The 22,589-nt window shown below is 39.0% G+C and overlaps 1 protein-coding gene across 4 annotated transcripts in view; it reads right to left on the reverse strand.

The window, feature by feature from the left end:
- Positions 1-3,934: 3,934 nt before the first annotated feature.
- PRKDC (protein kinase, DNA-activated, catalytic subunit) overlaps positions 3,935-22,589 on the reverse strand; it is a 139,510-nt gene continuing 120,855 nt past the window's right edge. For 2 of the 4 annotated variants that reach the window (XM_089517274.1, XM_089517278.1), the window contains 10 exons: positions 21,264-21,468; positions 19,978-20,045; positions 19,055-19,275; positions 17,336-17,428; positions 14,951-15,037; positions 14,080-14,151; positions 13,461-13,662; positions 12,092-12,280; positions 7,174-7,313; positions 3,935-5,615 (listed from right to left, as the gene is read on the reverse strand). In XM_089517274.1, coding sequence (XP_089373400.1) covers positions 5,411-5,615; positions 7,174-7,313; positions 12,092-12,280; positions 13,461-13,662; positions 14,080-14,151; positions 14,951-15,037; positions 17,336-17,428; positions 19,055-19,275; positions 19,978-20,045; positions 21,264-21,468 — 1,482 coding nt within the window. In that variant the 3' untranslated portion in view covers positions 3,935-5,410. Of the gene's footprint in view, positions 5,616-7,173; positions 7,314-12,091; positions 12,281-13,460; positions 13,663-14,079; positions 14,152-14,950; positions 15,038-15,851; positions 16,102-17,335; positions 17,429-19,054; positions 19,276-19,764; positions 19,889-19,977; positions 20,046-21,263; positions 21,469-22,589 lie in introns of those variants that run through there. The other 2 variants (XM_089517276.1, XM_089517277.1) reach the window with 2 other exon arrangements.

Consider the following 22,589-nt stretch of genomic DNA (forward strand, 5'->3'; position numbering starts at 1 on the left):
ACATAAAACTCAGTCTCAGGGGAAGGCAGTGGCAAACCTCTGAACAAATCTTGCCAAGACTACCCCTTGTTGTTGTTGTTGTTGTGTGCCTTCAAGCGGCCCTAAGGTGAACCTATCATGGGATTTTCTTGGCAAGATTTGTTCAGAGGGGGTTTGCCATTGCCCTCCTCTGAGACTGAGAGTGTGTGACTTACCCAAAGTCACCCAGTGGGTTTCATGGCTGAGCTGGGATTCAAACCCCGGTCTCCAGAGTCATAGAGTGTAGTGGTTTGAGCATTGGCCTAAGGTTTGCTTTAGGGTCGCCGTAAACTGGAAACAACTTGCAGGCACACAACAACAACAGCAACAACTAGGTCTGAATGAAAAGTCAGGGAAGGCAGTGGATTTTGTGGAATACACATTGGACCATTCTGAAAATTAGATTATCATGCACTCAGTATAGCTCATAAAACATATATCAGAAAACCTTCTGGGAGTTCTAGTAACTACTTCAAACCCTGCATGATGTTGCTGACACTGTTAATTACTTATTTAATCAGATTTGATGGTGTGGGGGAGATAAAAAATTGGACTAGTCCTCTCTCAACCCTTGGCATAAAGACTTTGCTTTGCCTTGCCAAATAGTTCCCTCTGCAACTGCCCTTATGTATATTCCCCATAGAAAATACCCAGCGATTTAGTTCTTTAGCATAACTATGGAAGCATTGCCCTCTAGTGAGAGGAAAGCGCACACACTTTCATAACCCCAAACACTTTTTCTTAGCTCATGTAATTGTTACAAACTATAACAAGAGAACCAACGTGGTGTAGGATTTGCATGTTGGACTGGGACACTGGGTGGGAAGCCCCACTCCGCCATAGAAATCTATCAGGTGACTTTGGGCAAGTCACACTCTCTCAGCTTGAGAGGGAGGCAAAGCCATACCCGCCTCTTAGCAAACCTTGTCAAGTAAACCCAGTCAGCTATGAGTGGTGGGCAGGGTGCTTGTACTTGTACTATTTACATGACTTTGAGACTTCTGCTGTCTACAGCCTGCCATTTTTGCAAAACTGGACTTTTACAGGTGAGAAGACCCCTAAACAGCATTGTAATGGGTTTTTTCCCCCCAGAGTATGTGGGGGGATTATGTATGTGCATACCTGCACAATTCCATCCCCTTCTTTATAAGTTTCACAATTTTTTGGTTAAATAAAGGTTTATCAACTTATCTGATTAACTGATATTAATGCAGATTGACAGCTATTGAAAACAAAAAGTGTAGAAACAGTCTACGGTTGCAAAGAAAGTGTTCCCAGCTTGCATTGGGGGTGGTTATGTGCCAGCATGACCTAATAATATTGTAACAGATTAATTATTTGCTTTGAGAAGATTTCTTTGTTGTTGTATACCTTCACGTTCTTTCAGACTTGCAGTGACCCTAAGGCGAACCTATAATGGGGTTTTCTTGCCAAATTATTTCTTCAGGTTTGCCATTGCTGACCTCTGAGGCTGTGAGTCGAGTGTTGCTGACTTCCTAAACTGTACTTCCAACCAGCCACTTCGCAAAACCTTATTTCATAAAAGGAGGCAAAACAACTTACTTCATGTTATTCTAGGGCATGGATGGTGAGCACCTCCCTCCTCCCCCCCCCCCCCCCCGTGGATTGCAATTTCCATCAGCCATAGCAAGCCTGCATTTATGAACTTTGGTATCTTGCTAGATTTGAAATATAAAGATATTCTGGTACTAGTTTTTTCAACCTATTATCTGTTGAATCCAGCAGGATACCAAAGTTCAGGAACTCAGTCTCACTAGTAAAAACACAAACAAAACCTCAGAAACCTTTATTAAGAAACTATAGATTGAGTCTGATAACTTTTGTTGTCAGAACTGACTACCAAACATTAACACTTGACTAATTAAACCTTACACAATTTCAAATCCACGGCACGACTAATTCTCATTTGTTGCATTTAATACAAGTTTTATTCCTTCTAACCTTATACTGGCAGGAAAGATGCCTCAACAACTCCGGACAAGTATGGGAATGATTGCAAGGTGAATGTCCTCACTGCCGGAGTTGTTATTCATGTGGGATCCTTCCTGGTTGGTGCATTAATTAGGCAGTTCTATCTCTTTTCATAAGGACTGTAGACTCTAACTGCCCTTCCCCAAAGATTATTAGCCATCTTTGCCATCAGATGCCACATACATACCCTTGAGCCTCACTGAGGGTTGTGTGTTCTGTGTGAACAGGAAGGCTACAAAAATCCACAGCATAATTTTTGCTTGCAGCCCTGTGCTTTGTGTAACCTAGCCCTATAATCTTTGTCAACTAAGTGGCTCACTAACCACCACCTCCAAAACCCTACATAATGAGTGGGGAGATATGATCGGCTTATCTGTTGGGAATGTGACTGGAGGAGATTGTGCCCACATGTAAAATGGCCGCCTTGGCTTGAATGGCTTTTAGTACCATTTTTTTTGATGCATTAGTCCTTTTGTGTCCATTTTCCCCACAGCATGGATAGTTTCTCCAGGTGCTGATGGACTGCAACTCCCATTAGCCAGTCTGCATAGGTGATAGTATTTGCAGTCAAATACAGTATGCCCTTGGTTTCTGTTGGGATTTGGTTCCAGGAAACCCCCCCCCCCCCATCTTAACTGCTACCACCCTGGCCTCAGATGGAGAGAAGCACAGCTCCACCATGCCTAGTCCCAGAGGCAAATGAAAGGGGCTTCCTCCATCTTAACTGCTACCACCTTGGCCTTGGAGGGAGAGAAGAGGCAGGCACAACGACCATGCCTAGCCCCAGAAACAAATAGAGGACCCTCCCTTCATTTTAAGTGCCATTGCCCTGGCCATGGAGGGAGAAAAGAACAGGCAGTATCAACTGCACTTGATCTCCTTCCCCACTGCCATTCCTTTCTCCTTTTGTGCTTGTCTTTTTTAGGGCAGGGAACTATTAAATTAACAATCTGTAAACTGTTCTGAGAGTCTTTGTGGCTGAAGAGCAGAGTATAATTACTCTAAATAAATAAAGGGAACTCTGTGGATACAGAGGAACAACTGTACCACCTGAAGTCACACATTCTCAACCCCTGCCCTAAGGAATCCCGCCAGTACATATGTCAGTGCCTTACTATTGGGTAAAACTGTTTACTGATGCAGGTATTAGAATAAATGGGATCACTATTCCATTGCCATGTAGTGTATGGTTTTCCTGTTTGGGATTCCAGCTGACCAGCCATGCCCTTTTCCAGAATACTAGATCCTACTTCCTTCCTTCTGCCTCAGTTTTTTGCTAGCTCCCCCTACACCAACAGTCAGTCTGCAATCTGTAGTCTCAGTGAGTGGTTTCCAGATTTTTCCCTTCCTTATATTTTTAACCTCTAATCACTTTGCATACTTTGCCAACCCTTCTCAGTTCTCCATCTTATGTAGCCGTATCTGTGTCATTCACACATTAAGATCCAGACAAGCTTGCTATTAGTAAGAAATATGACTGGCACTACTAGGAAGAATGAAAAGAGTAATATCAAAACCTAATAGCACTGAGCAGATGGGACAAAGGGGGAAAACTGTACTGTAAACTTTGGGCATATAAACTGTGACAACCCGATCTTCATTGTCTTCAAGGTTTCTTTAACCAACCTTTGGCATTTTAAAGAAATGATATGCAGAACTATCTTACTGAAGAGTTCCTTATTGAAAAGCTGCTATGCATGCATTACAATTAAAGACTTGGTTAAATTATAAACTTGGAATTTCACCCTTCAGAATTACAGGTCAAAGTGCTGTAAGTGAAGGAGTAAAAGGATGAATTAATACATCGCTTGTGGCTAATGTCTGCTTTGCAGCACTTGCTTTACCTTTCAGTGCAACTTTGTCTTATCTAATTATATTTCCAGTACCATTATTTTAGAAATGATGCAACAAAAACACTTCCACATTAGTCTCCAGTTACAAGGTCTTTATTGATAATAATATAAAAGGGAACAAGGACCTGAGCAGTTCTATTTTGTATATTTTCTTCAACAAGTAGAAGCAAACTATTATTTTTTAAAAAACAACGGCTTAGGACAAATTTATTCAAAAGCATTTCTGTATTAATACATCCTTAATGCATCTTTAAAGTATGTGATCAAATAAAGTAAAATGTACTTGCTAGAAACATTGCACAAATCTGAAAATATTTGTTTTATGGCTTTCTTTCTTTACTCTCTCTCTCTCTCACACACAGAGGCCAAACAGCAAAGGCCACAAAAGGAAAAGCAGTCTAACACATTTGAAACAAAACCCCAGTAAAGACAGAAATAAATAAAATTCCACTGATTTTGACAGTTTCAAAATGTCCAGCAGTCATGTGAAAATCAACAGAATTAATTTTTCTAAAATAAATTTATCTAGATTTTATAGACATTTGTGACTATCAAATATTCCCTGATGTGACAATGGTGCAGTTTATCTGTCTGTTACCTATTTGAGTCTGGAGTAACAGAACATCTAACACCAAAGTATCTTACTGACAGAACATTTTGTCATATTCTTCCAGCTTCACTTCTTTTAAAGGTACAAACCTAGTCAGAACACAGATGTCTTTGTGACACATCACGTTTTTTGATAATTCATCATTATGCCCAAGTATTCTCAAAATTTAGGATTTATTTACAACTGTAACATGTATGTGTGTGTGTGTGTGCACATGCATAATTTACAAAGTAGTCAATGACAGATATGATTATAATTCATACACATAGGACTGTAATTAGCAAATACAAGTTAAGTATCAGACTATTAACTATTTCATTAAACAAGTTAAGTCATGTTGGAAGAATATATGCAAGGATGATTGTGTTTCCTTTCCTGTAAAAGCAGTTAAAACTTAGATCTATTTTTTCCCCTGTGATGGAAAGAAGAGGAAAAGAAAGGCAATTTCAACCCTTATTTGATATTTTGCATAAGCAGTAATGTCTGCCCCAGCTCCCAGCATCATAGGTGATAAAACAATCTCTGCAAAGCAAGAATGGGGAGTATTTTTAATACATTAGAATTATTTGTGATTAATTTTTGCTGTTTTTTTCTGCTAAGCCTTTTGGAAGCAGATTTGCTTTTTCTCCCCCTTCCCTTTCCTTCATTGATGTCAGCAAATAACAACATAATTACTGAGATCTAAATATCTAGGCTCATGTGTCTTTAACAATATCTTATAAGATAGATAGCTCTGAGATCTAATTAACGAATGGTCAGACTGTGACTAAATTCTGCTGCTTCACTGCAACTTGAAAAATATGAATAAATAAGAATTCTTCTGTGAACAACAATCCACCTGTATTGTCTTCACCCCCACTTCATCTTTCAAGGGCAGGTAATTTAGTCATACAGGCACTGATAATGAATTTCATTTTGATTTTTTTTTAAAAATCTATTATATCCAGGGCTCCCATCCTTCCCAAACTCTGCCAAGGATGTTTGGGTCTGTGGCTTGGTCTATAAGGCACTTCACTTGTGTTTCTTCTGAAAGGCCATCTTCTGGTTCTCTGGCTCTAATATTGTACTCTTTGCTTCCCTTTGCTACAGATATATAATCCCTGCAGGCAACTGATTTCTCATGCCCCAGTCGTAATTCATCACTGTAAAGAGAAAGAAAGAAAGATAGCAAACATAAGTACATCTTCGCAGAAATACAATTATCTGGGGTTTCATGACCTTATAGAAGCATATACAATTTTCCTTACTTGGATTTTTAGTTGAGGTTTCTGCAATTATTCTTTAATTAAATAACAAAGCAAGTTTTAGCAAATATCAATGACATGCATCCTAACTTTGTACAAAAAGATGGCAAATTAATTTGTTCACACACATAAAAATCAGTGCCCTTGTAGAGAGGTGCACACAAGGTGTTCACTTGCAATTTTACCTGTTACTGTTGTCACAAGCAATTACTTGCTTTAAAAAGATGGAATATGCATTGTTCACACTTTAAAAACTAAGATTTAAAGTAACTTCCAAATCACAAAACTGTTCTTTCAGAAAAAATAAATAAAAACAAAATGATTTAATAGCTCCATTGATTCGTACTGCTACTCCCATAATATTTTAACCATTCTGATGTATGAAAAGGGCTGAAATTCTCTCACCAGTAGCAAAGTCAGGAGCTGAGGCCTGCCATGATTAAGTAAGTTGGATTTGCTTATCATAGCTTTGCTTGCTCACAATGTATTATAGAGTACTGCTGCTAAATGATGGGACATGTAGTAGTGTGCTAATTGCTACAACCACATGCTTTTGTGGTTAATGAGTAGGTGGGGAGGGAGTTGAGGCTGTGCCTATTGATCCACGGTCAGTTTCCTGAGTATGGATGGTGTGAGAACGGAAGGAGGAGCATCTATGGGACAGTGGGGAAAGGAGAGTGTTTTGGTTTCATGACCAATTAGAATGTAGCCTGCTTAAAATTTGAATGTATATATGATCTAATTATACCTTGCTAATGCTGGCTCTTTATTCTTGACAATACATGTGTGGTGAACATCTATAGTTCCTGAATAAAACTTTACTGTTTTTACTACTGAAAGCCTGGATTTCTGAACTAAAGTGTTCCCGTACATGACAAGCACCTTCGGACAAAATTTTGCTGGGAAATATTACAGATCATTTGTTCTTCATAGCTGTGAAGTGGGATGTAAAGTTACATTCACAAAGTCCAGATCCACGTGCATCCATTTTTATTCCCTGGCTATCCAAACATATGAATCACTAAGGACATCAAATAACAGACAGGTGTGTCAAATCATAAAGTATTTGCAGTGCAATTGTTCAAAGTGATCTACCATCCTTTCATTTATTCAGTGGTTAGTGAATACAGATGTAATACAAGATTAGGTTGTGTGTACAGGTTCTCATCACCTAATGTTTCATTACTCAATGGGGAGGTTTCTCTGTGTAAGAAAAACTGTCATGTTTGAAGGGAATGTGAGACAATATACAATAGAAATGTAAGTAATGGTGTTCAGTTTATGATGGATGACATTGGGTTAATTCATGTTGAAATTATGAAGACAGTCATCCATCTCTAAATTCATCCTGAGCTAGAAAAAAATCCTTGTTTTCAGGTACTCGCTATATCCTTTTACATTCATTAAAACAAATCTGCATGTTGGAAATTTCTAAGTTCATATTAGAAATATTTACCTAGTGATCACAGCAGGGTTGGCACCTGCTAACTTCCTTCTGGCAAAATTTATTTTTTGTAGAGGATACCAGTTCTCCTCATTCACGTTTATTTCCTTAGTCCATGTGCCCCCTTTTTTCAACTGTTTTAGTTCAAAATTCTAATGAGAGAAAATATCACACATAAACCACAAAATACAAGCCTGAATCTCTATAATATAACGTATATACTCGACTATAAGTCGACCTCATGCATAAGTAGAGGGCAGGTTTGGGGGCCAGAATTATGGATTTTGATATGACCCAGGGATACGTCGAGGGTAAGACCTAGGGGCATATAAAAAAGTATCTAAAGGATGAAGGAAAAGAGAACAATGCCAAAGAATTTACAAGATTCTAGCATGCATAGCTGTTTGTGCTCACACTAAACATTGGATGGATGAGAGAATACAGGAGGGTCAGTACTTCCAGGGCAGATTTTACTCTTGCCTTTCACCAAGGGATGGTTCATTCTTTTATAAAAGCTAAAGTGCAGCACTTACATTGACCCGTGGATAAGTCGACTCAGGTTTTTTGGGTCAATTTTTTGACTAAAATTTCTAGACTTATACATGAGTATATACAGTACATTATTGGACAGATGTCTCACTCTATAATATACATTACTGACTTCATTTATCAACCAAATTAGATATAGTGCATAATTTTTAATAGCATACATACATGATATTTAATTTTTATTGATAAATTCAACGTATATGATGCAATACTAATTACATTCAAGAACCTATCCACGCTCTCTGCCTATACGTCCTTGCACAAACCCCCCCTGCTGGGCTTCCTCTTTCTCCACCTCCCATCCTTTCAATTCTACACAGTCCAGCCATCTCCAGCTGCACGCATTATCACATCTGCCCACCGCTCTGACCACATCTCTCCTGTGTTGGCATCCCTACACTGGCTCCCCCTCCCTTTCCATATTCAGTATAAGCTCCTGCTTTAAAGCCCTCCATGGGCTGGCCCCTCCTTACTTATCAGACCTTCTTTCTCCTCACTTTCCCACTAGGGCCCTCCATTCTGGTAGTCAGGGTCTACTGTCCCAGCCCAGGATTTCCTCTGCCCCATCTCAGATTCGCCCCTTTTCACTCGCTTCCCCTCACTCCTGGAACCTTCTTCCCCCGCGAGCAAGGGCCACCACTTCTTTAACCAGCTTCAAAACGGAGTTGAAGACCATCCTGTTCAGAGAAGCTTTCCCAGGCATTGCATAATTGTCGCTTGCTATTTGATGTTCTTTTGGTGCCTGTTTTATCAAACCATTTCCTGTATTGCTATGTACTTTATATGTATTATCCTACTAGAGAGGCAGGCTAGCTCCAACAGGCCTCCCTAGTAGAAGATTAACCATCCATTATGAAGCCAAGCCCTCCCTCCAGTCCAGCTGCCTTGGTCCAGGCCTTGGAGGTAGAGGGGAACTGCTGGACCTCATCCCCTTCCCCACCACCTTTCCCTTCTCCTTTTGTGTCATGTCTTTTTAGATTGTAAGCCTGAGGGCAGGGAACTGTCTAATTAAAAAGATTGCATGTACAGCGCTGTGTAAATTTACAGCACTTTATAAATAAAAGTTAATAATAATAACACAAGTATTCACCCCTCTTCCACATTTTGTTGTCTTACAACCAGAATTTGAATAGATTTAATTGGCATTGTTACCACTTTATGTACATAAGATACTTGACCATAAATGTGTCAACAGTTTTATCATGGCACAAACGTTAAGTAAACAAAAATTAACTGGCCCTTCTCCTCCCCAAGTAAATAGTTGGTAGAAATGCCTTTGACAGCAATTACAATTGTGAGTCTTCTTGAGAAAGTCTCTACTGGCTTTATGCATCTCGATCCTGCAATTTTTGCCTGTTCTTTTCACCATCTCATTTCAGGATGGATGGAACTGTTGGTGAATAGCAACTAGGAAGACTTGCTACAGCTTCTCAATTAGAGTGAGGTTTGGGCTTTGACTGGGCCATTCAAAGACATCCACATTCTTGTTTTAAAACCACTCTAGTCTTATTTCAGCTGTCTGTTTAGGACCTCTGTCCTGTTGGAAGATGAACCTCCATGCCACTCTCAAGTTCCTGGGAGACTGAAACAGGTTTTCCTCTAGAATTGCTCTGTATTTAGTTCCATTCATTTTGTCCTCTGTCTTATCCAGTTTCCTAGTCCCTGCTAAGGAAAAGCAGCTTCACAATATGCTGCTGTTACCTCCATCACACTTCACCCCAGAAAAGGTGTTCTCATGACAATGAGGACTGTTGGCTTTGCCACACAGTGTTTTTTGGGAAGACCAAAGAGTTCAGTTTGTACAACATTAGATCTGAGAACGTTTGCTGTGTTTCCTCCATGCCTTTTTGCAAAGTCAAGTAGGCTTTGATATAAGTTAGTTTCACCAATGGCTTTCTTCTCACCACTTTTCCATAAAGCCCAGTTTTGTGGAGTGTCTGGGTAATAGTTGTCCCATGAATGGTTTCTCCCATCTCACCTGTAGATCTCTCTAGCTCCTTCAGAGTTTCCACTGGACTCTTAGCTTGTTCTTTGACTAATACCCTTACCCCATCACTGGATTGTGGTGCAGGGCTTTTCTGAGACTTTGGGTATGTCTATATGGATTATTTAAACTGGTCCCCTCTCCCCACTCTCACTATCACCTGGATGCAGGGCCAAAGTCATGATCCAACTATGGACTGTCTTCACAACATGAAGCCACTTTCATATTAAACAGGTTCAAAAAGACTTACTTTTCATTCTGGATTTTCCAGGAAAATCCAGAGCAATCTGGAGAGCCACCAGGTGGCTGTTTCACAGTGTCCTGCTATGCCTCCAGGCGCCACTACAATTGCTGTGAGTCACTCCCTCTGAGGTCACAATGAAGCACCCAGCCAAGTGAGCAATGGTGGGTACCTTCTTTTCAACCTCAGAGGGAGCAACCTGTGGCGGCAAGCGGCACAGAGGGACATGCTCAGGGTTGGTCCGAAATAAGGAGGAAATGTGGAGAATTAAGGCACCTTCAGGCCAGAATATTTTGGGTGCAGCCTGGAGTATTCTGGGTGGTATAGACCTGGACCGAGTTACTTTTGATCCATATTATTTTCTTTTTGCAATAACAGATTTAACAGTACTTCAGATGAGAGTTATTATTTCTTAATAGCCCAATCCTGGTTGGTGCTTCTGCACAACTTTGTCCAGGACTTGCTTTTGATTGCTCCTTGATCTTCATAGTGTTTTTGTGTAGATATGTTCTCTAATAAAATTGGTGATATGTTTAATTTGAGATCATGTAGCAATTGGACTGGATGTAACTGTACTCTATTCATCTATTTAGGTAACAACTGGAGATAGTAGGTTGTAAAGGAGCTTTTTTAGACATTTTACAGCAAGTCGGGTGAATACAAATGCCTGGTAATGTGTTTAGTAAAGTAATAAAAAGTTGTGTATCTTCCCACTGTTGAGTATCTTGTGTATACCTTACTAACACGGTCATTTAAAAAAAATTTAAATTCCAGATTGTAACACAATACGTGGAAAAGGCAGAGGACTTAATACTTATACAGAACACTGTGGATCTTTATAAAGCTGCTTAAAAAAAGATGTATATATATATACTGTTATTTGGATTTTTCACTATTGAATGTCATGTTGTTCTATTAATTCACTCAACTAATAATTATACTAATGCTGATAAATGGTATTAACGTAGCTCAAAAGTCAATTTAAAAAAAGTATTTTCCTTTATATTTATTTTAGTATAAAATAGGTATCAATTGATGATATCAAATCAAAACAGATATATTAGACTTGTCTACTTTTGACGCCTTTTGAATGTACGCTTTAGAACATGGCAATGTTAATGTTTTCTTTTCCCATACTCCTCTTGCAATGCTGGAAGATTTAGGCCATGTGGGAGGCGCCCTACTCATGGTTTCTTCCCATACCAGTGTTGTTCCAGTTTCTGGGAAGGAGTTGGGGCATGAGCAACTCACATGTGATCTGAATTGTTGATCCTACCAGGCTGGCATACAATAAACACACGTTTCATTAGTTCCTGTGTTGCAAAGTTGACATTATACTGTTTTCTAAACATTTAAATACAATGCATATGATCCTGAAAAGCAAGTATTTATTTAAAAGGCTTAAAAGCCTTAAAAATGCTGTAAAAACCAGCACCCAGTCTTTTAGCATGTGCTTATGCAGTGCATCCTCCACCCCTCTTGCCCCAAATCAACAGAAAGTGGGGCAATTCTTCTTCCCCTTCTTTTGATTGTATCTTCTCACTTTACATTCCAGACAATTCCCATCTTTTGAAATTCCAAATCCCCTTTCTTCTCCACAATACTAATCTACAACCTAACCTTTCTTCCATTTTCCAAAATCTATTTCTACTCCCATGAACAGACATTCTCCCACCAACCATTGCTGTCATCTCTTCTCCATTTCTTCTCCCTCTTATATGCAAGTTTAAGGCAAAACCTCACCGCCAAAAGCTCATTAGATTGGGAAGTGGCAAGTACAGTGGAAATTCGCCTTACGTGGGGGATCCATTCCGGACCCCCCCCCCCACATAAGGCGAATTCCACCTATGCTGGAGCCCCATTCATTTGAATGAGGCTCGTGTATGCAGCGGAGTGGGAGCGCACGGGGTGCCATGAACGCACGCTCCATTCATCTGAATGGGATGCACCACCCCTTGCGCCCCGCGTGCTCCCCACAGCTTGAGCATGTACACTCAAAGCTGAGTATAGCGTGCCCACGTATAATGCGGGCGCACTGTATATTCACTAATTACTAAATAGGAATTTTACAGCTCATGCAGAAATTTTATCTTTCTTACAGGATTGTATGCAATGTTTTCTTCATATAAATCGGAATTAACAAAAAGATAACCTACTTTCCAATCCAAGGAAGGTTCCTTCACAAATACATCCATAGTATTAATAAGGACATCTTGATCTGCTCGATAGGCTCTTAAGGAATGCATCATCACATTGTAAATAAGGCCGGATTCTTTCATGGGCAACATTAAATTAATGAACTGGCGAGTCAAACGGAAAGGCATCAACTCTGGTACTAGCAGGAACTACGTGTAAGAAAAATGAAAAATAATGATTACTGGGAAAACCCATAGAGCAAACTTGTCCATTTTTATTTTAATTCTGTCCTACACAGAAAAGTTACATTTATAACCAAATTTCAAGATAAAGCCAAGATCCTGAATGACCTGTGTAACTATGATGATGGACCTCCATCATTGTACCTATGTACATATGATGCCATCACCACAAAACCTACCTTTGCAGCCTGACAGGGGCCTGACCAAATCATTTCCTAGGCACTGCAGAACAGGGGGTTAGGGAATATCTGCAGCACTCTCCCAGTTATAAGGCATGTCGAGAAACAGCAGCTGGAGACAGACCCTAGGGTCCCGTCACAACTGCTTGTCTCAATGAATCCCATGACTAGGAAAACACAGCAGACATTCTCCAGTGCCCCTATCTGTAGTGCCTTTGAAACACTTCAGTTGGTTGCTGATATTTTCTGGGTTCTCATTCAGTCACTCATGACCATAAATGTGAGTCCCCAGCAGCTATGACATCATAAATCCATTTTATGATTTTATAAATGCTGAACTGGATGCCAGTCAACATATCAAACGAGTACAGCTTTTAATGAATCCACTATTAAATATTTATTCATTTATTTTCATTTATCCTGCCTTTCCTTGAAGGCATTTAGGACAGTTCCAGGCTTTTCTTAGCTTTTTGCTCTTGTTTAAAAAAAAAAAAAACTTTAAAATTCCTTTTCCATGTTTTAATCAAATTCTGTTTCTGTTTTGTTGTTACATTAGAGACTTATGACCTTATTCACTAACTTCAATCATCATCACAGTTTAATTTAGATCTGATAATATCTGACCCTCCAAACACTGTTGGACTTCAACGCTAACCAGTCCAAGCCAGCAAAGCCATTAGTGAATAATGATGGGCTTTGCAGGGCAAAATCTGAAAGGCAACATGTTCCCTAACCCTGTTGTATTTATTTTGATACTGTGCTTTTTACAGGTTCTATGGTTGACAGGATATTGGAATACTTATTACACTTTATTTTTATCTTTTGTTTTCTATTACATGAAGTTATACCTTATTTATAAGATACATTTTCATTTTTTTTAAAATTCATCTATACTAATAAAATCTTGCTCACTGATAACTAAATCTGTATCACATAATCATTAGAGAAACAATAATAGGGGAGAATACCTGTGTAGCTGAACCAAACGCATGTCCAAAGTCTATTCCCACCATGCCACCTGTTTCCATGTTGATCATAAAATTGGATAAGTGTCTATCTCCAATGCCAAGAATCCAGTGGCTGATGCACATCAATGCATGAGAGCTAGCAAAATGGGATCGCAGAGAAAGCAAAGCCTCTGGAGTTGTACTCATCTTAACAAAGGCTCTCCTAGAGGAAGGCAAAATATACATATATTAGAAATGGCTAAAGTGTGTCCCAGGAACTGCATCTTGCTCCCTAATATCAACAGTACAGTCAAGTTTTAAAAAATACATTTAAAAATAAGGAAATCACCACATTGGAAATTCAGTCCAAAGAAAATGCCTCTCATCCTCAACCTTCATGGTACATGCTAATAGGCCTAAGAAGATGATGAGTGAGAGGACAAACTGTACAGCAGTACAGTTTGACCTACGAAGGGCTCTGCCTGTGCAAGCATAAACAGTGAAAAAGGAGGTAAATGTGAGGCAGTGAAGGAGCTATGGTTCTTGGCTACATGAGAAGTTTTGTAGGCAATCATTAGGTATCGTGAAGTGAATCATTACTATTTTTTCAAAGCCCAAAGCAATGTAAAAAAACACTCACCTTAGCAAGTCTTTAGGAACATGGTTTTCTCGGGACTGGAAAGACATTACTGTTTCTGTACGACTAGCTCTTCTGGAAATAAGCAAAACACTGATAATTACAAACTAAATTCTAGTAAGAATCAGGAACCAAACAGAAACAACTATTTGCACTGATATTAAATATCCTTCTTAAATGCTTCTGTGTTTTCTTTCTCCACTCTATTGTGGCTATATCAGTAGAACAAGCCTATTTACAAGTAAAATCAGCAAACTCCTGCATGGTTGACTGAACATTTCAGCAGCAGGCCTCATATTAGGGAACTTCTGCTACTTATGTAGAAGACTGATTAATTGCATTGCAAAACAGTTTAGAATTTGGGTACATCCCACAATCTACCTCAGTGTTTCACTTTTTATGTGATCCTCTTTAATGCAAGTCAGATTTATACCTGCTCTTAAAGTGGTACAAACTGGCCTTGAAATGAATTTCCCTAGTTTGAGAGATGAGTCATCAACCCCTTAGGCACTCTTGGTACCATGCTTCTGAATACCAGGGATTAACACTATGGCTTCCCATCATCCCTCCCTAGAAGACTTTATCATCCTTGTCTTGAGGGAAATGGTTGATTCTCAAAAGAAATGGCAGCTTCTTGTTGATGCATGTATGTGCACATGCACATGTGCATGCCTCCATGCACAAATCAGTGCAGAACTGCTGCTTCTAAAAACAGAGGGTAATACTGGGTTCTGACTTATGATTTGTCCAAGATAGAATAGTATCTGTTGTGAGTGACAAGAGAGTAGCACAACCAGAATCTTCCAGCCACCTGGAGCTGGTGGGAAAACAGAAAACAGAACAGAAAATATTGGTAGTTATTTCGAAGGCTTACTTGTACATTGTTATATAGCGTGCAATTGTAGTTGTATTCCCCATCTTAGTCAGCCAGTCATTATAATCAGTACGAGGACCTTTAGGGCTGGCAAAGGAAAAACACACACACGTAGTCACCAAGCAATTTACATCTGCATCACCAGAAAGTTATGACCTGACTTTCTGACTTTTTAGGATGAAGACACTATGGCCTGGTTTCCATGAAGCATTATGAAAGAGGCTTGCAGGAACCTATACAGCTAGTGAACAGTCCAATCACTCTTGTTTGCAGCCACAGCAACTATATATGACTAAGCTTTGCTCTATGACTTGTAGTTTATTGTGTGAACCAGACTATACTGCTGCTGGTTTGTTTTGTTTCCCAAGAAATCAGAACAGGAAAATCATTCGGATTTGCACCATACGATGAACCCTGAAGCAAAGCCCCAAGCATTGCTTAGCTGGTCTCTTTGTAAGTGCTCCTCTAAGTAAGTCAGCAATATCATGGATCTCTGGCATGCTATGTCAATGTGAATATACAACCTTTGTAGAAAAACAATTACTGTATCAAATAATCTCTCATGGTACACTCTGGGAAGATGCTCTTTTTCAAGCATCATCTTAAAATGAGACTCAATGAAGAGAAAATTCCTATTTGAATAGACTACTATTAATGCAGGTTCTTGCAATATCCCATACTAAGCAAGCTTTATCATTTTCATTCTGTCTTTTCCCAGCAAGAACAGAATTGTGAACTCATTCTTTTGGCATGGAACACAGAGGCATGGTTAGTTTCATCCTTGGTGAGAAAAACTCTAAATCATGACACTCACTGAAAATATTCAGCCTGGGAGTAAAAAGACAGGCCAACTCCATCAGGCCTAGCATGAAGAAGAGCCCTCTCTCCATGCCTTCAGTCATCATCGGCCTGGGAGGGAGTGAAAAGGCAGGCCTAACTCCATCAGGGCTAGCCAGAGCAAGAAGAAGGGCCCTCCTTCCAGTCCATCTGCCATGGTCCAGGCCTCAGAAGGAGAGAAAAACCACTGGACTTGATCCCCTTGCCCACCACCATTCCTTTCTCCTTTTGTGTCATGTCTTTTTAGATTGTGAGCCTGAGGGCAGGGAACCATCTGAATAACTATCTGTAAGCCACTCTGAGAGCCTTCAGGGCTGAAGAGCGGGGTATAAATACAGCAAATGAATAAATAAATAAATAATTTAGTTCATTCAATAACCACATCTTTAAAATGCTAACTTTTATGCAACAGAAAATACTCAAATCATTTCACTGAGAAACTAATTTTTTAAAGATGAATCATTTTTTTACTTTACATGGTTATTACATCTCTTAGAATGCTCACTGACCATTATTTTTATTAACAATTAATTAAGTCTGTTGTACTCTGTCTCAAGCCTTGATGAGAGGAGGGAAAGATATAATAATAATAATAATAATAATAATAATAACAACAACAACAACAAGTAGTAGTAGTATTTACTAATAAAATTGTATGTACATCCTTAGGGGAAAACAGAATCTGTTTCTTAATGACCAAACTTCTTAGAAGGAAATGTCAGATTATATTATGCATCCTTATGCAAAGTGAAAGACACAAAGTAGGTAGTACTAATTAAATGTTAAAGTAATTTTTAAAAAGAACAACACAGGGCTCAAATACTGGCACTGCTTTACAAATTCAACTTGAACACTGGTGGAGCTGCCAGGGATTCTTTATGGAGAAAAGCTAAGTAATGCCTAACTCACAAAGGTAGGCACAAAGATGTAAGCAAAAAGAGATTTCTTGAATCCAGTACCCACACAAAGCTACAGGCGTACAACATCTCTGGAGGCCATTTTACAGATTATAGTATTTGTTTGTGACAGTACAAATTATTCCCATGATGAAAAGTGTCTTAGATTTTTCTCTGGCATAGTGACATAAGAGTGATTTTCAACCCAGGAATTCCTCAGATTTTCACCACAAGAATTCTAGCTCATTTCTACTGCTTCTAATGCAATGCTGAATAGGCATCTATACTGCTCTCCATTCTGACTGAAGTTCACTTTCTGCTTAGTCAAGCTAAAATGAATATATTCCTTGCTTGTAAAAAGTAATCTGTTGATAAGAAAATGGTGATGAAGAAGCAGCCATGGGTGATAGAGAGCAAGCTCTATGTTTACATAAGTAGGCACAGAATGTGTGTCAGAGGTAAAATAGCACTCATTAAACAGACATCTGCCAATTATTAATCTAGGCCAGGAAGTACTTTGACTTCTGAAGATTAATGCCAAAGGTTCCAATAGATATTACTACTGTAAGCATTGTTAATTGACTGGTACAGAACTTTACATATCTCCAACAAACATCATTAAATAACCCAGTACAGAATTATACACCATTACCTGTTATAATCATGTTTTTCCTGTTCAGACATGCTGTTCATAAGGAACTCCTTTAAAGTACAAGTATTCTCAAGCCACTCAATCAGTCCTATTCTGTAAGAAAGGATGCCAAACTGTATATAAGCAAAAAGATAAAATGCCAAAGGGGTAAAATGTCCAGAAACAGAAGAGAGTTGGAAGATACCTTTTTGGTTGTTTGCTCGGGACTATTAAAATGTCATATACACAAAAAGGTGAGCAAGAGGTACAGTTTGAAACATTCCTGCTTCATTCAAGTAACTGCAAGATAGATATAAGAATACACATCTATGTATCTGCCTACCTATTAATTGTTTAAGGGGGTATTATGCATCACTATATTATCAAATAGTTGATACTACATCTTCCTTAGTATCTGTGATGCATATATTGATTCCTTTTTTACTAAATATTTAAGGAGGCTGGTGCTCTGAACCAAGCCATGTGCAGAAAATAGGTAGAAGCTGGAATATGGAACAGCTTGAAGGACAGAACTGCTGTTTTGCTTTTTTTTGCTTGAAAGTCTGCCTTACATCTTTAAAACCAAGGAGAAAAATAGTAAATTTGCAGTGAACACTTACAGAACACCCCGGTTTGGTTTACAGGTTTCAAATTCTTACTGTCCAAGAAGAAATAGGATATACTAAAGGAACAGTGGATTAAATCCAACGTTATCCAAAAGATCTACAAAAGTCGTTAGTGACAGTTGATGAAAATTCCACTGATTTCAGTGAAGTTATTGGATTTAACCCAGTATTTGCTGTAATGTTTTAGGTAGTTCTAAAACAAAGGTGGCTGACTGTAGAAGAGTAGGGAGACATATTAAGCCCTCAGGAGTCCTGAAGAAGCACTGCCACATACACTTCCAGAAAATAAACAACTTCCCCGCTACCATGCCCTTTAGGGGACATTGAGGTCATTTTCACAGTGTTTTGGGGGCTTCCTGGGCCATATTATGACCAGAAGAGGCCTTCTGTAAACAAAAAGTGAGAGGAAGTCACTTCCAGTTCTTCCCAAAAAAGGTCTCTCCCTTGACCTAATTTAACCCAGGGTTGTAGGAATGCCTCTAGAGGACATTTTGGGGCAAAAAAAGAAAAAAATGCAAAAAAGTTTGACTTTGGGCACCACATAAACAGCACTGGGGAGCTACATGAAGCTTGAGGAGGCCACACTTGTTCTAAAACAATCTTTATTGTAATAGCATTCAAATTCTGGTCTTCCGGATGTTTCAGACTTCATCTCCAAGAAGTCCCGGACAGTGATTCAAGGAGTTGAAGTCCCACACACCTGGAGAACAGAGTTTGAGAACCATTGCTTTATTGCATATAGTAAGTAATTAAGAAGTTTGTTATTTTTGGTGCTCAGTAACATCATTACAGATTCTTCCAACATGTGCTTACATGATGTACAGTGGGGCCTTGGTATTTGCCAGGGTTTGGTATCAGGAACCTCTGTAGATACCAAAATCTGTGGATGCTCAAGTCCCACTATATACATGGCATAGTAAAATGGTGTTCCTTATATAAAAAGGCAAAATCAAGGTTTGCTTTTTGGAATTTAAGTATTTTTTGAAATATTTTCAAATTGTGGATGCTTGAATCCATGGATAAAGAACCCGTGGATAGGGAGGATCGATTGTATATCCTGTATCTGACACACTACCTATTAATTTATGTAATAAAGACTGGGGTAAATGCACACCTGGTGGTCATTGGTATAACTTGGTAAGTTTTCAACTGCATATTTCTCTGGCTGCAGGCAGCATTCCGTGAAAGGATAGTATTCATAACATCAAAGAGCTGCTCAATGCGCTGGTCTTGCCGGAGATCTTCTCCTCCTTTCACAAGAAAGGGATATTCCTGTTCATCACTGCCTCTGATAATTATACGTGTTGGTTTCCGGATGGATGCCATTACTTTGATCTTGGAAAACATGAGGAAAAGGGGGGGAAATTCAAGGACAAGAGGACAAGAAAACATTGCAATATAGTTATTGGTGGGGGAAAAAAATCTCCTATATTCTATGTAATGTGGGATGCAAAAAAAAAACAAACAAATTCCAGTTCTCTATAATTTCACCCAAACTGATATATTTGCTCACAGGCACCATATATGAAGTATAGGGAGCACTGGTGGTGAAGTGGTCAAATGCTGGTACTGCAGCCACAACGTTGTGAGTTCAATCCCAGGGCTCCAAGGCTGACTCAGCCTCCCATCCTTTTGTAGGTCGGTAAAATGAGTACCCAGCTTGTTGGGGGCAATGGCTTACAGAGTGTAAACTGCTTAGAGAGTGCTGAGTTCACTGGTAAGTGGCATAGAAATGTAAATGCTTTTGCTAAATTCAAACATTACTTTTCAGATTTAGAAGTTACTTGTACTAGTATGCCATAGTGATGTGAAACAGACCTTCTTTGCAGGTCTTTAAGCAGAGGCTGGATGGCCATCTGTCAGGGATGCTTTGATTGAGAGTTCCTGCATGGCAGGGGGTTGGACTGGATGGCCCTTGTGGTCTCTTCCAACTCTATGATTCTATGATCTGGAGAGAATGTTGGATGTTCTTACATACATCAATTTTCTGAAACAGCACTAACAGCACATTTCCTATATATTTATACATTAACATACCCGCTCATCAAATCCAGAAATTTTTGCATGGTATTCTGGCAATGGCTTTCCCTTACCATCATACTGACCTGAAAAAAATACAGTGATGTTTTAATTTATCTTTAAAATTGAATATTTGATTATGCAAACAAAGTGATACCAACTTCAAACCAGGGGTAGACAGGGTTTGGGGTCTTTTGCCTTAACCCTGTAGGAAGCTGTAAGGTCCTCAGCATCTTAAATATGACAGCAAAACTACCTGTAAAGAAAGGATTCTTTTGGTTGGCCAGACTCAGAGATCTCTGTGCATTTTAATAGAAGCCAAGAAAAGGACTACTTTGAAGAGCCACTGGGGATTCATCTACACTGTAGAAATAATGCAAGTTGGCACCACTTTAAACCCTGTAGCTCCATCCTATGGAATCTTGGGATCTATAGTTCTATAAGGTCATTAGCTTTCTTTGCCAAAAAGTGTTAGTGCATCACAAAACTACAAATCCCAGGATTCTGTAGGATTGAGTCATGGCAGTCAAACTGCATTATTTCTACAGCGTAGAGGAGTGGTCCCCAAACTGTGCTCTTTAAGGGATTTTGGACTTCAGCTCCCAGAATCCTAGACTATTAGCCAACATGGCTGATGCTTGTGGGAGCTGAAGTCCAAAATCTCTTTAAAGGGCACAATTTGGGGACCACTGGTGTGGAGGAAGGACCTAATGCAGCCATCAGTTGTTTCATTGAAAGTTTCTGCCCTGCCTATAGTTGTCCAAGGCCACCCGATTATTCTAGACCAATGGATGGCAACAAGAAAGTAGAACAAGTGTTGCACACAGGAAATCACATATTTTGTGCTTATGATGATATAAGACATATAAAAGGCTTTTAGTGGTTCTTGCCCTGGAACAGTGCATTCATTGTTGGGTTTTAAACCATGTTTTAACTAAAATAACTTAGGTGTCTTTTTAAAAATTACACTATTAGACTTTAACGATCGGTACATGTGGCAGAAGCAGTCCTTTAAAAAAAAGATAAAACTCATTTAGTGGAAGAAAAACTCATGAAACTAGCACAATTTGGGAATAAAATATGATGATGGAAATATAATGGCTAAAGACAGAAAATGCCCCTGTTAAATGGAATTCATCCACTTTAACACTGGAAATGCAGACTCCCTAAAGTAACTATATGGAACATTAGCATTACTGATAAATAACAATAATATCAATAAGATTAATAATAATTCTTCTTTCATTGAGCAATATTCCTGTGTTTAGCAAAGCCATATTTTACTCACTGAAGGCATAGCTTACCAGGAATTTCCAGCTCTGTCCTTAAGAATTCTGGTTTAAAATTGCTCATCCAAGGTGAGCACTCTTTCAGATTCCCAGGTTCTCTTTGACATTCTCTCATTTTTGAAAGGAGAGACTCTGCAGCTGTGTTGAAGGCACTGATTTTCATATCTAGAAGCTTGGAACCTCCTTTTCCAAAATGACTGTCCAATTCCGTCCCAAATTTCTGAAGTAGAGAATTTTATAACAAAGTATTTAAAGAATGTGTAATGCATCCTTACAGCTAAATGGGCATGCCATTCATCTATAAAAAGCAAACACCTTGATGTCTGCCACTAACAATCAGCTCTGTCACAACACATATCCAAAGAATACTTTGTGTAGTTAAGAGCTAGTCATGCTCTTGGATCACAAACACTTAGTACTAAATGTACTAAAATACATCAGATCTGCTGGGAGGAATATGTTCTACAACCATTCAACAGCCTTATATCGTCACTAGAAGACTCGATAACAATATGCATATGCAAAACATGTTGTACAAGATGTGCAAAGGCAAGAATGTCTGTTATTTTACTGTAGTTTATGAAAATTTGAAAAACTGTATCACATAATATTTCATCAAGAAGCTCATTTTCAAAAACCTACTTGCATTTATAAAAAAATGTATGCAGTTGTTTCTGATTCAATGGCTGTTACAGCAGTATTTATTTATAATAAATAAATAATAATAAAATTTTTATTTATATTTCCCGCCTCTCCCTGTGGATCGAGGCGGGATTACAACCGGTAAAATCAAACAATACATTTACACAATACCATACTATATAAAATAATCAATAAAAACATGACAAAATACAGTAAAATCATTAACATAGCCAAGTCGTTGTCTGTGTCTGTACTACTGAATCAGGTGTAGAAAATTCTGTAAGCTCCACTATAAAAGATCAGGTGGATAGGCTCGCTGGAAGAGATCCGTCTTAAGTGCCTTCTTAAAGGCTTCTAAGGTGGTGATGAGACGGATCTCTTCCGGTAAGTTATTCCAAAGTGTGGCAGCCGCAGCTGTGAACGCTTTGTGGGAAGTGGCGATTAGTCTGGTCTTTGTATGTTCCAATAATTTCTTCCCAGATGTTCTGAGAGTGCAGGGTGGATTGTGTAGGGAGAGGCGTTCCCTCAAGTAACTTGGGCCCAAGCCATGTAGGGCTTTAAAGGTAATAACCAACACTTTGTATTGGGCCCGGAAGCTGATCGGCAGCCAGTGTACTGATTTTAGTACTGGAGTAATATGGTCAGATCTGGATGTACCTGTGACCAAACTGGCTGCAGCGTTTTGGATCAATTGAAGCT

The sequence above is a fragment of the Sceloporus occidentalis genome, unplaced genomic scaffold, assembly GCF_023333645.1.
Source record: "Sceloporus occidentalis isolate IW3139 unplaced genomic scaffold, rSceOcc1.0.p SCAF_3, whole genome shotgun sequence".
Taxonomy (NCBI): domain Eukaryota; kingdom Metazoa; phylum Chordata; class Lepidosauria; order Squamata; family Phrynosomatidae; genus Sceloporus; species Sceloporus occidentalis.